This window comes from Bufo bufo, chromosome 1, assembly GCF_905171765.1.
Source record: "Bufo bufo chromosome 1, aBufBuf1.1, whole genome shotgun sequence".
NCBI classification, from domain to species: Eukaryota; Metazoa; Chordata; class Amphibia; order Anura; family Bufonidae; genus Bufo; species Bufo bufo.
Genome location: NC_053389.1, coordinates 47,003,133 through 47,020,468, shown reverse-complemented (window position 1 = coordinate 47,020,468; position 17,336 = coordinate 47,003,133). Strand labels below are relative to the sequence as shown.

General features: G+C 46.0%; 1 protein-coding gene across 3 annotated transcripts in view; it reads left to right on the top strand.

Moving 5' to 3' along the window:
• ATP13A2 (ATPase cation transporting 13A2) overlaps window positions 1–17,336 on the top strand; it is a 101,336-nt gene that overhangs the window by 69,671 nt on the left and 14,329 nt on the right. For all 3 annotated transcript variants that reach the window (XM_040422912.1, XM_040422931.1, XM_040422922.1), the window contains exons 9-16: window positions 19–153; window positions 348–414; window positions 1,848–1,979; window positions 2,064–2,231; window positions 4,406–4,516; window positions 5,506–5,552; window positions 5,633–5,821; window positions 12,192–12,398. In XM_040422912.1, the coding sequence (XP_040278846.1) occupies window positions 19–153; window positions 348–414; window positions 1,848–1,979; window positions 2,064–2,231; window positions 4,406–4,516; window positions 5,506–5,552; window positions 5,633–5,821; window positions 12,192–12,398 (1,056 nt within the window). The remainder of the gene's footprint in view (window positions 1–18; window positions 154–347; window positions 415–1,847; window positions 1,980–2,063; window positions 2,232–4,405; window positions 4,517–5,505; window positions 5,553–5,632; window positions 5,822–12,191; window positions 12,399–17,336) is intronic.

The window sequence follows — 17,336 nt, the reverse complement described above, 5'->3', positions numbered from 1 at the left end:
GTCCCTGTTTCCTGACAGGTCCTGAATCCATTCTACATCTTCCAAGTGTTCAGTGTCATCCTCTGGCTATGTGAGAAATATTATTACTTTGCCGCCTGCATCATAATCATATCTGTCATCTCCATCTCCGTCTCGCTCTATGAAACTCGGAAGGTGAGAACTTTGTTACCCCTTACCCCCAGTCACTGCGTCCTTTACCGGGATATGGCGGTCATTTTTACATTATGATGCAATTCTGTAGGCTCGGTCAGAGCGGGGGAAGTCTTTTACCTCCCTGATCTATTGTCTCAGACTTGTTACTTGCATTGTTAAGTCTCCCAATGCATTTCTTCTGTCTCCCACTACAGCAAAGTGTCACCCTGCACAATATGGTGAGGATGATGGTGAGCGTTACAGTGCGAAGGGCGAGCGGAGGTGAGAGTAGGTCCCAAATGGTGTCACTGATGTAAACACATCCAGATGTGGATACTGCTAACATAAATCATGATACTGTCATCGACACATAGGAAATAGTATGGTTTTGAGATTTTTTTTTTCTAGTTTATCTTTTCATCTCTTATACTCAAACTCCCTCTGAATAGTGTATGGCAGGGACACTCCGCTAGTTTAATAAAGGTCAGGGGAAGGTTCGAGCTGAAAAACAACACTGAAGATGTTGTCTTATTAGGGGTTCACAAACTTTGTAGAACTATTGTTATTTGTTATTAGTAGGAAAACCAGAACAGAATGCAAAATTAGGACTCCGGACCCCTAAGGTCACTCTGACCCCAGTCAGATGCCTAAGGTCATTCAGAACCCAGACCAGATGCCTAAGCTCATTTAAACCCCAAAACAGACCCCTGAACTCATTTAGACCACAGAACAGACAGCAAAACTCATTTATACCCCAGACCAGATACCTAAGCTCATTCAGACTCGAGCCCAGACCACTAAAATCGTTCAGACTCCAGACCAGACCCCTAAACTCATTCAGATCCCAGACTAGACCCCTAAACTCATTTAGACCCCTGACCAAACACCTGAACTAATTCAGACCCAAGATCATATTCCTAAGCTCATGTAGACCACAGACCAGACCCTAAATTCATTTATACCCCAGACCAGACCCCTTAAGCTCCTTTAGACCCCAGAGCAGACTGCTAAACCCATTTAGACCCCAGACCAGACACCTAAACTAATTTAAACCCCAGACCAGACACCTAAACTCATTTAGACCCTAGACCAGACACCTAAACTCATTTAGACCCCAGACTAGATGCATAAGTTCATTCAGACTCCAGACCGAACCCCTAAACTAATTCCGATCCAGACTAGACCTCTAAACTAATTTACACCCTGACCAAACCCCTAAACCAATTCAGACCCAAGACCAGAGGCCTAAGCTCATGTAGACTCCAGACCAGACCCATAAACTCATTTATACCCTAGACCAGTCCCCTTTAAGCTCATTTAGATCCCAGAGCAGATCCCTAAACTCATTTAGACCCCAGACAAGATGGCTAAACTCATTTATACCCCAAACTAGACACATTTAACTCATTCAGACTCCAGACAAGACCTCTAAGCTCATTCAGACTCCAGACCAGATCCCTAAACTTATTCCAATCCCAGGCTAGACTCCTAAAATCAATTAGACCCCAGACCAACCCCCTAAACTAATTGCGACCCAAGATCAGATGCCTAAGCTCATTTAGACCCCAGAACAGACCCGTAAACTTATTTAGACCTCAGACCAGACCTCTAAGCTCACCTAGCAGTATTTCCTTCTACAGTGATGCAGTTCACCGTTACTGTGGCTTTTCGGTGAGTGCTGTTGACTCTTCTCCTTCCATTGTCTTCAATTTTAGAGGAGCTGATTGTGAATTCTCTGGACCTGGTTCCTGGGGACTGCATTCTGCTGCCACCGGAGGGGCTGTTAATGCCGTGTGATGCCGCCTTGCTGTCAGGGGAGTGTATGGTGAATGAGAGCATGCTGACCGGTGAGTGGAGGCTGTATATTACCACGATGGTATGGTCACACGTCTTCATTATATAATTCATTCTCTGCCTCTTGTGACTTATAGGTGAAAGTGTGCCCGAAATGAAGACCCCGTTACCTGACGAACCCTCTGCTGCTGACACAGTTTACTCTTCGGATGCCCATCGCCGTCACACTCTGTTTTGTGGAACCCAGATCATTCAGGCTAAGAGCTACCTGGATAAGGAAGTCATTGCTGTAGTCCTAAAGACAGGTATCGCATGACCTGAAGAAAATGCCATCCAGAAATAAACGGGTTAAATATTTATACTGCATTAGATGAAAAAATGACTGAAATATGTTTATTCTTTCTGTTAGTGCAGACTGCAGTCATGCCACAACCAGGGAGAATATATATGAACCTATTGTTTTAATTCTGTTTATTGCCTTTTTGATGTAATAACATTTGTTTGTGGTGGGAGTGATTTGTCATATGTCCATAGTTACATCCTGTATTATACTCCAGAGCTGCACTCACTATTCTGCTGGTGCAGTCACTGTGTACATACATTACATTACTTATCCTGTACTGATCCTGAGTTACATCCTGTATTATACTCCAGAGCTGCACTCACTATTCTGCTGGTGGAGTCACTGTGTACATACATTACTTGTCCTGTACTGATCCTGAGTTACATCTTGTATTATACTCCAGAGCTACACTCACTATTCTGCTGGTGCAGTCACTGTGTACATACATTACATTACTTATCCTGTACTGATCCAGAGTTACATCCTGTATTATACCCCAGAGCTGCACTCACTATTCTGCTGGTGCAGTCACTGTGTACATACATTACATTACTTATCCTGTACTGATCCGGAGTTATATCCTGTATTATACTCCAGAGCTGCACTCACTATTCTGCTGGTGGAGTCACTGTGTACATACATTACATTACTTATCCTGTACTGATCCTGAGTTACATCCTGTATTATACTCCAGAGCTGCACTCACTATTCTGCTGGTGCAGTCACTGTGTACATACATTACATTACTTATCCTGTACTCATCCTGAGTTTCATCCTGTATTATACTCCAGAGCTGCACTCACTATTCTGCTGGTGCAGGCACTGTGTACATACATTACTTATCCTGTACTCATCCTGAGTTACATCCTGTATTATACTCCAGAGCTGCACTCACTATTCTGCTGGTGCAGGCACTGTGTACATACATTACTTGTCCTGTACTGATCCTGAGTTACATCTTGTATTATACTCCAGAGCTGCACTCACTATTCTGCTGGTGCAATCACTGTGTACATACATTACTTATCCTGTACTGATCCTGAGTTTCATCCTGTATTATACTCCAGAGCAGCACTCACTATTCTGCTGGTGGAGTCACTGTGTACATACATTACTTATCCTGTACTGATCCTGAGTTACATCCTGTATTATACTCCAGAGCTGCACTCACTATTCTGCTGGTGCAGTCACTGTGTACATACATTACATTACTTATCCTGTACTGATCCTGAGTTACATCCTGTATTATACTCCAGAGCTGCACTCACTATTCTGCTGGTGGAGTCACAATGTACATACATTACATTACTTATCCTGTACTGATTCTGAGTTACATCCTGTATTATACTCCAGAGCTGCACTCACTATTCTGCTGGTGCAGTCACTGTGTACATACATTACTTATCCTGTACTGATCCTGAGTTACATCCTGTATTATACTCCAGAGCTGCACTCACTATTCTGCTGGTGGAGTCACTGTGTACATACATTACATTACTTATCCTGTACTGATCCTGAGTTACATCCTGTATTATACTCCAGAGCTGCACTCACTATTCTGCTGGTGGAGTCACTGTGTACATACATTACATTACTTATCCTGTACTGATCCTGAGTTACATCCTGCATTAATTTGAATTTTTTCAGAGGTCACATGGACCAGGCGTATTTTTGCAGCTCCTCTGACTAGTATTATTAAAACTCAGTTTTATTGTAATTATTTTTAAAACCACATATTACTTGGGAGCTGATTTGTCATATGGCCATAGTTACATCCTGCATTATACTCCAGAGCTGCACTCACTATTCTGCTGGTGCAGTCACTGTGTACTTACATTACATTACTTATCCTGTACTGATCCTGAGTTACATCCTGTATTATACTCCAGAGCTGCACTCACTATTCTGCTGGTGCAGTCACTGTGTACATACATTACATTACTTATCCTGTACTGATCCTGAGTTACATCCTGTGTTTGCAGCTCTGAAGCACACAGGACTTCTGACTTTTCCCAATGACAAGCAGCAGTTTTATATCAATATGTTCAGTAGTGGACACAGATTTTAAGCCTGACCTGTTCTGTTCATCAGTTAAGGCTTTGGAACTGAAATGATCTTTTGTTTTTGACCTTTTAGGTTTTTGCACTGTGAAAGGAAATCTCATCAGCTCCATCCTGCACCCCAAACCGATCCGCTTCAAGTTCTACCAGGACTCTTTCAAGTTTGTCCTCGTCCTCGCTATATTTGGTAAGTTATTTCAGGCTCTTGTGATCTATGTTATCACAGATCTGAGAAGTTTATCCTCAGTGGGTCCAAAGGAGTGTATATCACAGGAAGAAAAAAAACCTTCCCCCTAAAACCTAGCTTTCATTGCTACACTTAAAAAAGATCCCAAAAATTTAGGCAAGAAAAACCCTACAACGTCCCTATGTCACACATACACTCCTGGGCAGGCTGGCCGCCCGCGTCAAGGCGGCAGTTCCGCTCGTAGGTAGGGTGGAATAGGGACGTTGTAGGGTTTTTCTTGCTTATATTTTGGGGATTTTTTTTTAAATTGTAGTAATAAAGGTTACGTTTTAGGTTAAGTTTTTATATATTTTTTTGTTTTCGGTGCTATTTTTGTGCTCTATGGGTCACGTGTCATATGTAGATGTAATCTAGTCCTGTGTGTTTTGTATGGTTGTGATATTGATCATCACCTCCATCCAGGGGAGGGGGGGGGATTGGGGACTTAAAGTGGCCGTGGAAAACAAACTAAAAGTGGCCCAATGTTGTAGGCTGGTCCAAATTGACAGAAGACAAAACAAGTAGCCAGGGACAACAGAAGTAGGCAGGGCCTGCAATACCGTAGTGCAGCGCAGAATACCGCCATAACAGAACCAAATACCACAGGGCAGCACAAAATACTGCCGCCCCAACCACAGTATTCAACTGTATGAGGACTGTAATATAGTTGAGTTCAGGAGGGCACCTGATTATTATGTACCTAGCCTGCGGCCATCAAGAGGGCTTGATTGTCCCCCTGGGCATCGACCCGCCAGGAAATTTCCCTGTAGGGTCTGTGGCCAATCCGCCCCTGTGCACATCTTACTACAGAATCAGTGCCATCTTTCCTTCATGTCCATCTGCCAAATACAGTCTGTAAATTACTGTTGTCTTGTTGCATGGTCGTTCTGTCAGTCCTCAGGGCTACTTAATAAATCTGATTTACGTCTTTTTTTATTTTTATTTTGCAGCCGTCATTGGGACCATCTACAGTGTTGTCATCCATATCACCTACAAGGTATGTGTCCTCCATAGCTGCTGCCTGTCCCAAGGTTCTCCTGGCATGTGCCGCTGATCACCTGCTTGTCTCCCGAGCAGGATAGCGTACCTGATATTATTATAACAGCCCTCGATGTCATCACTATTGTCGTGCCGCCTGCTCTTCCGGCCGCCATGACTGTGGGCACTATTTACGCCCAAAGCCGGCTGAAGAAGAAAGGTATATTCTGCATCAGTCCCCCACGCATCAACGTCAGCGGCAAGATAAAGATGGTGTGCTTTGATAAGGTAAGTTCTTTTTTTTTACCAAATCTCTTTTTATTATGCAACAAGTCATATGATGCAGTACAATGGGAGATAGCCAGTTCCAAAATGAAGAACACATCAAGTGTACACACAGCAAAGTACATGCGACGAGATATGTTAACCAACATAGAATATCGGTAGTTGTAGAATAAACTAGCGGAAATATAACGGAGGAGAGTTTGGGGGGGGGGGGGGTGAGAAGGGGATAAGGGGAAGGGAGGAGCGTAGGATGTGAGGGAAGGAAGGAAGGGAAGGGAATATAAGGGGGGGAAAGGGAACATCCAGATGGGACCATCAGATTATGATATACAAGGTAATGCCTTGTTTGGCACAGGGCATAAATGACCAGTAACTACAAGTAAAGAAGATCCGTGTCTTAGTGGCAAGGATAGTTCAAACATCCAATAAGGTATTATATCTCATATCAGTTTATGCCAGGAACGAAACCAACGGAGACTTATAACAGTGGACTAGGTGAAATACATGTGCCTAAGTGTCATAGGGTTTATGTATAAGGATAAAAGCAGGGGTCGTAGATCCTTTAGAGAGGGAGCTATCGTGTCGCTCCGTAGCAGAGGCTAAGGAGGACCTGAATGCTTAGGAGAGAAACCCCCTGTAATTCTTCCATGGGCCCCAGGTCTTCAAAAAACAATGGCGGGTATGTGTTTCCCAGTGGGCTAACTCTTCGAAGCGGTATAACTGGTCCACTCTCTCGACCCAGGCCTCGACAGAGGGGGGCTTATTACTTTTCCAAAGATAGGGAATTAAGAGGCGGGCCCCGGTAATAAGCACTGTTGGTAAGTGGTTTTTGGCGGGGACAAAGGATTTAGGACAACAGAGCAGGATTAATTTAGGATCTAGCACTAGGTCGGTGGAGCAAATTTGGTTAAGGCGTTTGCCCACCTCTGTCCAGAAGGGACGGACCAACGGGCAAAACCACCATATATGAGAAAGAGATCCGATGTTAGAGCCACATCTCCAGCATTGTGCCGGTATCTCAGGATGGAGTTTGTGTAGGAACTGGGGCGTCTTATACCATCTAACCAAAAGCTTGTAGGAGTTCTCTTGAATCCTTATGCATCTGGTGAATCCGTGGGAGTGAGCTAAAATAAAGTCTTTCTCCGAGAGAGGGAGATATTAAGCTCATTCTCCCACGCGGCAAGGAAGCACAACTTGGGTGGCATGAAGGAGAGTAGCGATTTTTTAGATTATTGATAACCCATGTGGAGGGGGTTTGGGCTTTTCAAGCAGGATCTCTAGCCAGGTCGCAGATCCCTTCAGGGGACTTGGTAGGGTGAGTTTCTTGAGGTCACGTCTAAAATCTAGGATATGTAAAAAGGGAGCGTTTTTGAGTTTTGGTTGAGACAAGACATTGTCCCAGTTGAGACTGCCATCAATACGTAGCACTTCCTTCAAGGGTGTGCCTTTAAGCAAATTCCAGAAGGAGTTGAAACTGAAGAGTGGATATATGGTTGAATCAGTGTTAGAGGGGTGTTTGGGAGGGTAAATTTTAAAGCCCGTGATTTAAACATCTCAGACCAGACACACAGAGCCTCTTTTAGGGTTACCAGGTTTGAAACAGAGCCTGAGTAAGGTCTAATTCCCCAGAGGGCCAAGGATTTCTTGTCTGAAAGCAAGGAAGGTTCAAGCTCCGCACATAGGTTTTGGGGAGTATCGCAAACAAGAGAGAGGCATCTATCGGTTTGTGTCGCTTTGTAATATAGGTGAATGTCTGGCAAGCCAAAGCCACCAAATCGCCTTTCTCTAGTCAGGGTAAGATATGCTATCCTAGCTGGCTTACCTCCCCAGAGAGAAGACGAAAAAAGTCTACGCGTTTCTGTGAAGAATCTCTGTGGCTGCCAAATTGGGAGGACTTGTAGAAGATATAAGAACTTGGGCACTACATAAGTTTTAAGGTAATTTTTCTTCCCTAACCAGGAAATAAACGGGAGTTTGAGTGATGTAAGTTGGGAGCGGATCTTGTGGAGAAGGGTGGCGTAATTGAGAGAGTATAAGTCTTTGAGGTTTGGTGGGATCCGGACCCCAAGGTATGTGAGGCTCGCGGACGTCCATGAGAATGGGGTGAGGGACTTCAATTTAGTTACTAGATTGGGAGGACAGGAAACATTCATAGCCACCGATTTTGTGTAATTTATTTTAAATTTGGATATATCTCCAAATTCCGAGAAAATGGAGAGCAGCTTGGGGAAGGAGTTAATAGGATTTGTTGTGAGAATGAGCAGGTCATCTGCAAAAGCAGCTGTGGTGTGAGCTTGCTGGTTAGGTGTTATACCCAGGATATCGTGCTTTTGCCTTATCCTGCAAAGAAGGGTCTCCATCACAATAACAAAAAGAGCAGGTGAGAGGGGGCATCCCTGTCGGGTCCCATTGCTTATGCGGAGTGGGCACGACAAGGTACCGTTTATATTTTTATTCTTGCTGAAGGGGAAGAGAGAAAAAATCGCTTGAACGAACTGTGATGGAAAACCAAAGCCCGACGTGAAATGCCAGCTCACCCTGTCAAAGGCCTTCTCTGCGTCGGTGCTCAACAGAGCCAAGGGAGTACGAGATGAACAGGCCCAGGATATCAAGTGAAGAAGTCGGATTCTATTCTCCTTTCCTTGCCTGCCAGCAACAAATCCTACCTGCTCACGATTGATTATATCAGGAAGGACGTTTTGTAACCTTTGTGCCAAGACCTTCGCCCACCATTTCACATCAGTGTTGAGCAAAGATATTGGCCGGTAGCTACTGCAAGATAAGGGATCTTTGCCCTCCTTGTGGATGATGGTGACATGGGCCTCCAGGGATTGGGATGGGAGAGAGCCACCCCTCATTAGGGATTCACGTGCGGTATTAGAGTGTCTCGGAAGGTCTTATAGTATTGGATCGTAAAACCGTCTGGGCCTGGACTCTTCCCAGAATGGATAGAACTAAGCACTTTGGTAAGTTTCTCATCTGTTATCGGGGTTAATAATAATGATGAGTGTTCGGCGGACAATGATGGCAACTTCAGGGAACTAAGGAATTTAGTCGTGGCAAACTGAAGTGAGTGCGGATTTGAGAAAGTGGTGAGGGGTATGTTATATAAGTTTTTATAGAAGTTTCGTAATTCCTTAGCAATATCTGCCGTAGTCTTGAGGAGTACTCCCTAGGAGTCTTTTATCCCGTGGATATAGGCATCTGCGTATAGTTTCTTAATCAAGGCAGACATCAGCTTATTGCCTTTATCCCCATGGGCATAAGTTTTAAATTTGGCTCTAAACAGGAGTTTTGCTGATTTAACGTTTAAAAGGTTCTTAAGTTCAGTCCGGAGGTTGGCTAATTCCAGGGCAGTGTTTCTAGCAAGAGACTCTTTATGAACTACTTCTAGTTTAGAGATCTTAGACAATAAATTGGTAATCTCAGCTAAACGCTTCTTTTTTACCGCAGAGCCTATTGCTATAAGCTCGCCGCGGATTCGGGATTTATGGGATTCCCAGGTTATAGCTGGCGATGTTTGATCGGGTTTATTAATCTGAAAGTATTCTTCTAGGCTGGAGGATATACGTGTTCTGGTGTCGGGGTCGGCTATCAGGGTCTCATTCAGTCTCCAGTTCCACTCCCTCTGCGGCAAGTCTCTGATGTAAAAACGTAAATAGATGGGGGCATGGTCGGACAAGGTGATGCTACCTATAGTAGCTTCTGTCACTAAGGATAAGTGGGCGGCAGGGAAAAGAAGATAATCTATTCTAGTGTAGGAAGATCTAGCTGGCGAATAGAATGTAAAATCCCTGCACGTAGGGTGAAGGGTCCTCCATGCATCTGAGACACCCAGTGCCCGGAGTTGATTTCGTAAGCGACCTAATCGTTTCTGGGATATATGCGATCGTCTAGAGGAGTCGTCTAGTTCGGGTTCAATAGGGAGGTTAAAATCACCTCCAATAATAACTATCCCTTGTTTCACATCAGACAATGTCTTTAAGGTCCGAACGAGCCACTGAGCAGGTTGCTTATTAGGGGCGTAGAGATTTGCAAGGGTTACTTGAGTGCCTGCAATCACGCCTTTTACAATTAAGAATCTGCCTTCTGGGTCAGCAATGACGTCAGTATAGCGAAACGGTAGGTGTTTTCTGATGGCAATACTGACGCCCCTACTGGCCGCAGAGTGAGTGGCATGGATCCACTGCGAGAAACGGCGTTGCGGAAAGTTTGGCATTTTGCCTGTTTTAAAATGGGTTTCCTGAAGAAAGGCGATAGATACCTTTTCCTTGAATAAAAGTGACGTTATCTGGGAGCGCTTCCTAGGCTCGTTTAGACCACGGACATTGAAGGATGACACTATGATATCAGTCATGGTACATAATCTACATAAACAAGAATAGCATATGGTCCCTTGAATGTATAGGATCTGGATGGGTATAGGGGGGAAAAAAAACATGAACAGGTAACAAATAATCGCAAAGGATTGAAAGCTCCAACGAGCTCCAGCTGAGTTCAGGAGAGAAAATATTGACAAATGAACTCACCGGAGCGGGGCCTCGTGGAGCCTCCGAGGGTCTAAAGGAGACCATCGGGGAAGTTTAAGAAGTGTATCAGTACCAATAAGGGAGCTGACCAAGCCCCATAACATATAGGGAACATGAAACTTAGAACTGGAGCAATCTAAGCTCGCATTAGAGAAGCGGTAGTAGCCGCCTAAACAGTTGGTCATAGATGGTGAGACCACATTTACAATTAGAACCTATCGGCAAATAAGCAAAGTTTAAGTCCACACTAAACATGTATGAGGTTAACTTTCCTTTCCCCTATTACCTAGGGGGAGTCCGCCTAGAAGAATCAAGGTGGGTTATGGCTTGCAGCCGGGAAGCGACCCTTTTTGGGCCTGGTCGGTGTCCCTGGCGAAACCAGCTGCCAGGAATCCAGATCCGGCGGTGTTGGGATGGGGGCCCCTTGATCAGCAGGCATCCATGATGGTATCTTTATGGGTGACATTCCCAACTGCACCCACGCTGCCGTCAAATCTTTGGGGTTTTTGATAACGATGTGCTTCCCGTTCTTTACGATTGCTAGGCCAAAGGGGAAAAGCCAGCAGAAAGGAAGCTTAGCAGATTTTAAGGCTTCCAGCAACGGACGTGGGACACGCCTTTGGCCAGAGTTGAGGGCGCTAAATCTTGGAAAAAGGAAATGTCCGCACCTTCATGTTGTAGCTTGGGTGAGTCTCTGCTGCTGCGGAGAATGGCCGCTGTGTCCACATAGCTAAGCAATCCGCATATGACATCGCGTGGAGGTTCATTAGGTTTTGGTTGCGGTCTGAGGGCCCTATGAATTCTTTCTATGATGATTTGGTCGGCTCTCTCAGGTCCAAGCAGGATGGTAAAAATCTCCCGCGCAACCTTTGGTAAGGCTTCAGCCGCCACTGATTCGGGTAGGCCGCGGATTCTGATATTTTTCCTACGGCTGCGGTTTTCTTGGTCCTCAATTTTGAGGAAGGCTTCATTGAGTAAGTCTCTCTGTTCTTTGAGGGCTCCTCTCGCTTGTTCTCCAAATGACAGGATGGCCTCCTGCGTGTTCTCCAAAGCTACTACTCGATGGCCAAGGTGTTTGAGATCTTCTTTGATCTCTGAGAGATCACTCTTTAGTGGTGACAGAGCTCTCTCTAAGATGTTAGTTAAGTCGACCTTTGACATGGGGACCAGCCGCTTTGAAGATCTACGCTCGGAAACATCCGACAGGCTGCCGGCATCTGAGAAGTCTTCTACTTCTGAGTGGCGCGCCGAGGTCAGCGCCATCTTAGACTCCTCATGGTGCTGCAGGGGAGTCTTTTTCTGCAGGTATTTGTCCATATCGCGTTCTTTGGACCTCGCCGGAGTGCGGTCAGAGGAGTCTCTAAGCTTCTCCTTGTTAGCTTTCCCCATTTGCAGGAGAAGAAAACACTTATAAGGGGCAAATGGTCAGCTCGAGTGGAGGAGCTCAAGGATTAGCCGCCATGCAGTAGCGCGTCCAGGCTCCCTGATAAGGTAAGTTCCTCTTTTCGCTCTTTATTACTTACACCTCCATGGAAATGTGATTTAAAGGGGTTTTCCGGGAATGAAATATTGATGTCCTATCCTCCAGGATAGTGTCTGTGTCTGGTATTGCAATGCAGTCCCATACACAGCAGTCCATGTCCTTCTGGGGAAAAACGGAAGGTCACTTTTATCCCAGAGGCTAAAATTCTGATTATATATGACAAACGCAGCTCATTCCAAATATGTTTCACACTAGTGAGAGTGCAGGGGTCCTCGCTGTGTACATAGCAGATGCGCCGTCCGTATGTTGTCAGGATTTATGGGCTACAGTGTGCCTGATGAGTTATTCTCTCGCCCCCCAGACAGGAACCCTGACGGAAGAAGGCCTTGATGTTTGGGGAGTCATTCCCCTGGAGAACTTTAGTTTCTTGCCAATCATCCACGAACCTCGGTCACTCCCCGAAGGACACTTGTTATATTCACTGGCCGCCTGCCACTCGGTCACTCTCCTCAACGGACATCCCATTGGAGACCTGATGGACCTCAAGATGCTGGAGTCCACAAGCTGGGTGAGGTTACAGGGGTCAACACATATGAACCTCGGCACTGTCTACAGATTGTTTTGTCTGTGGCCCCTGAAGTTTTCTTCATTTTTAAATGGCTCATCAGTATAGCTTAGAGGGCATCTGTTAGAAGATTTGTCCCTATGACACTGGCTGACATGTTACATGTGCGCTTGGCAGCTGAAGACATCTGTGTTGGTCCCATGTTCCTATGTGCCCGCATTGCTGAGAAAAATGAAGTTTTAATATATGCAAATGAGCCTCTAGGAGCAACGGGGGCGTCGCCATTACACCTAGAGGCTCTGCTCTCTCTGCAACTGCCGCGCCCTCTGCACTTTGATTGACAGCACCAGGTGTGATCACATTTACACTGCCTGGTCCTGTCAATCAATGTGTAGAGGATACAACAGTTGCAGAGAGAGCAGAGCCTCTAGGAGTAATGGCAACGCCCCCATTGCTCCTAGTGGCTCATTTGCATATAATAAAACATCATTTTTCTCAGCAATGCGGGCACATAGGAACATGGGACCAACACAGATGCCTTCAGCTGCCAAGTGCACATGTAACAGGTCAGCCAGTGTCATAGGGACAAAACTGCTGACAGATGCCCCTTAACCACCTCCGGACCGCTGTACGCACAGACGCGTCCTGGAGGTGGTTGTTTAATTCCTCCTGGACGCGCCGGCGCGTCCTCTCGCGAGACGCGAGATTTCGGTCACAGCCGGCCCGCGCATGCGCATCGCGGGCCGGCAAAAGTTAAAGGACTATTGCATCAGCAACCTGCCAGCCAATGATCGTCGCTGGCAGGTTGCTGATTTTTAAAAAATCGAATCAGAAGCCAGATAACAGATCATATTAGTAAATATGATCTGTTATATGGCTTCTCTGCTCCTCTGCTGGTCCTTTTCGTCGGTTGGATCCAGCAGAGAAGCAGACATCACTGTGAGTACACCAAACACTTCACTGTAGCCCCTGATCACCATCCATCACCCCCATCATCCAAATTAACCCCTTGATCGCCCCCTGTCAATCACTTAGTGAAAGACAAAAAGTGATCAGTGTAAACTGTCACTTTTTTTTTTTCACTGGTATTGGCTGTTAGGTTTTAGGGATAGTTTAGGCCCCTTGGTTAGGTAGTTAGCGTCAGTTAGCGCCCACCCCACCGCACCGCAGTCACTTTTATTCGCTGTTTAGCGTATCGCTAATCAGCATTTGTACTTTTATAGTATCTGTAAGTGATCAAAACTGATCACGGTCAGATCTATAATAGTATTAGTGTCACTTTAGTTTCCCCTCCACCCAAAACGCAGTGTTTGCCCGATCAGGCCTGATCGGTCGCCCACACGTGCGTTCACCCACGCCCGCCCCACCGCAGTGACAAAAAATTATTTTTTTTTGATCACTGCACATTCACTTTACACGCTCTGCGGCGATAAAAAAATCAGTTTTGATATTTTTTATCAACCGCAGCGGCCTCCGGTACTTCGCTAGCCTCCCCTTTGTAAGACAGGCTTGCTTTTTTTCTTGGGTAGTCTCAGGGAATACCCCTAAATTTAGTAGTCCAAATGTCAAACAGGGGGTATTCTTCTGAAGAGGCCTACAGGATTCTGACCCAGTCGGATGAGGAGTGGGAACCCTCATCTGACGAATCTAGCGGGTCAGAATATGAACCTGTAGAAAGCAGTGGCTCTCTGACCCAAAGTTCGGACGAGGAGGTTGAGGTCCCTGGCAGCACCAGGCGTACCCGGCCCCGTGTCGCTAGACCACAGGTTATGCAGGATCCGCTTCAAGAGCAGCAGAGTGGGGCTGTCGCTGCCGGATCACGTGGTGAGGCATACACCAGCAGCGCAGCCCTTCCTGGACCTAGTACCAGCACTGCCGTACAACCTGGTGAAGTAGCGAGCACCAGAAGGGCAGTTGAAGCTGGTACGGTGGCACGTGCAATAGTTACCCCGCCGCAGCCACCGCACAGACAGGCCCGTAGAGCCCCTAGAATCCCTGAGGTGCTGGCAAACCCTGATTGGCAGTCACCAACTTCAGCCGCATCAGTAGTTCCCCCTTTCACCGCCCAGTCTGGAGTTCGGGTTGAGACGGCTCAGATCAGTTCGGCCCTGGGATTTTTTGTGCTGTTCTTGACTGCGGAGCTCTTGGACTTAGTCGTGGCAGAGACCAACCAGTATGCCACACAATTTATAACCGCAAACCCGGGAAGCTTTTATGCCCAGCCTTTCCGGTGGAAACCAGTCCAAGTTTCCGAACTTAAAATTTTTCTGGGCCTTCTCCTCAACATGGGCCTGACAAAAAAGCATGAATTGCGGTCATATTGGTCAACGCACCCAATTCATCACATGCCCATGTTCTCTGCTGCTATGTCCAGGACACGATTTGAGGCCATCCTGCGTTTCCTGCACTTTAGCGACAACACCACCTCCCGTCCCAGAGGCCACCCAGCTTTTCACCGGCTCCACAAAATTCGGCCCCTCATAGACCATTTCAACCAGAAATTTGCAGATTTGTATACCCCTGAGCAAAACATCTGCGTAGACGAGTCCCTAATACATTTTACCGGGCGCCTTGGCTTCAAACAATACATCCCAAGCAAGCGTGCCCAGTATGGGGTCAAATTGTATTAGCTCTGTGAAAGGGCCACAGGCTATACCCACAAATTTCGGATCTATGAGGGAAAAGATCAGACCCTGGAGCCGGTCGGTTGCCCTGACTACCTGGGGAGCAGTGGGAAGACAGTCTGGGACTTGGTGTCACCCTTATTCGGCAAGGGGTACCATCTTTATGTGGACAATTTTTACACAAGTGTGGCCCTCTTTAGGCATTTGTTTCTAGAACGGATTTGCGCCTGTGGCACCGCGCGAACTAGTCGCGTGGGCTTCCCCCAACGGCTTGTAACCACCCGTCTTGCAAGGGGGGAGAGGGCTGCCTTGTGTAACGAAGAACTGCTCGCGGTGAAATGGAGAGACAAGCGTGACGTTTACATGCTCTCCTCCATTCACGCAGACACGACAATACAAATTCAAAGGGCAACCCGTGTCATTGAAAAGCCCCTCTCAGTCCACGACTATAATTTGCTCATGGGAGGGGTGGACTTCAATGACCAGATGTTGGCTCCCTATTTAGTTTCCCGCAGAACCAGACGCTGGTATAAGAAGGTGTCTGTATATTTAATTCAATTGGCGCTCTACAATAGTTTTGTTCTCTACAGTAAGGCTGGGAGAACACGATCCTTCCTCAAATTCCAGGAAGAGATCATCGAGAACCTCCTTTACCCAGGAGGTTCCGTGGCCCCATCCACCAGTGTAGTTAGCCGTCTACACGAGCGACATTTCCCCAGTGTCGTTGCTGGTACCTCAACCCAACCGCCACCCCGAAAAAAATGTCGTGTCTGTAGCAGGAGTGGAATAAGGCGTGACACCCGCTATTTCTGTCCTGACTGTCCGGACCACCCTGCCCTATGCTTAGGAGAGTGTTTCCGGAAGTACCACACACAGATACACCTAGCATAGGGATCACATCTCACCAGGACAGGCACACAGGGCTATTAGGGCCCTTTCTCTCACAGCTGCTGCAAACCTCTCCTTTCACCTGGGATAAAGTGCATAACGTACTTCGCCACATCTTTGGGCGATTTGCGCTTTGCACATTGTCCCATGGGGAAGGAGAGGTTTGTTCTATAAAGGTAAAAAAAAAAAAAAAAAAATTACCGGTAAGTAAAAAAGTTTAAAAAAGTTAATATGTTCTGTTCTAAAGTTAAGAAAGTTATTGCTTTGTGGCCTGGTTTTTTCTTTTTTGTTTTGTTTTTTTTACCTTCCAGGTGGACCAACCGATCGACCAGCTGCAGCACTGATGTGCATTCGGACAGAAGCATTGTGCTGCTGTCAGATTACACGCAAGTCGGTGTATGCGGCGCTGCAAGACGAGATTTCTCCTCTGCAGTAAAAGATACGTTTGCCGAGGCATATGAGCTGAGGAGGTGGCGGTGTTCATATACTTTGGCAAACACTTTGTATATATAAAAAAAAAAATCCCGGCAATGATTTATTCATCCACATCGATTGATGTGAATGGAGAAATCTGGTTTGCCAGGGCATACGAGCTAAGTGGGTATGGATGTTGGGCGGAGCTCCTATGTCCTGGCAGACGCCTTTCCCCTCCTTTTTCTTTTTTTGGCAGAGATTTTTTCATCCACATTGATCGATGCGAATGAAGAAATCTGTGCCGTTCATTTTTTTCTTTCAGCCCAGAGGCTGAACGGAAAAAAAAAATCTCATTACCTGTATGCTCAATATAAGGAGAATAGCAGAAACTCCTAATGCTGGGCATACATGTAATGATTGCGGAGACCCTCAAATGCCAGGGCAGTACAAACACCCCACAAATAACACCATTTTGGAAAGAAGACACCCCAAGGTATTCGCTGAGGGGCATATTGAGTCCATGAAAGATTGAAATTTTTGTCCCAAGTTAGCGGAAAGGGAGACTTTGTGAGAACAAAATCAAAAAAATCTATTTCCGCTAACTTGTGCCAAAAATTTTTTTTTTCAATGAACTCGCCATGCCCCTCATTGAATACCTTGGGGTGTCTTCTTTCCAAAATGGGGTCACATGTGGGGTATTTATTCTGCCCTGGCATTTTAGGGGCCCCAAAGCGTGAGAAGAAGTCTGGTATCCAAATGTCTAAAAATGCCCTCCTAAAAGGAATTTGGGCCCCTTTGCCCACCTAGGCTGCAAAAAAGTGTCACACATCTGGTATCTCCGTACTCAGGAGAAGTTGAGGAATGTGTTTTGGGGTGTCTTTTTACATATACCCATGTTGGGTGAGATAAATATCTTGGTCAAATGCCAACTTTGTATAAAAAAATGGGAAAAGTTGTCTTTTGCCAAGATATTTCTCTCACCCAGCATGGGTATATGTAAAATGACACCACAAAA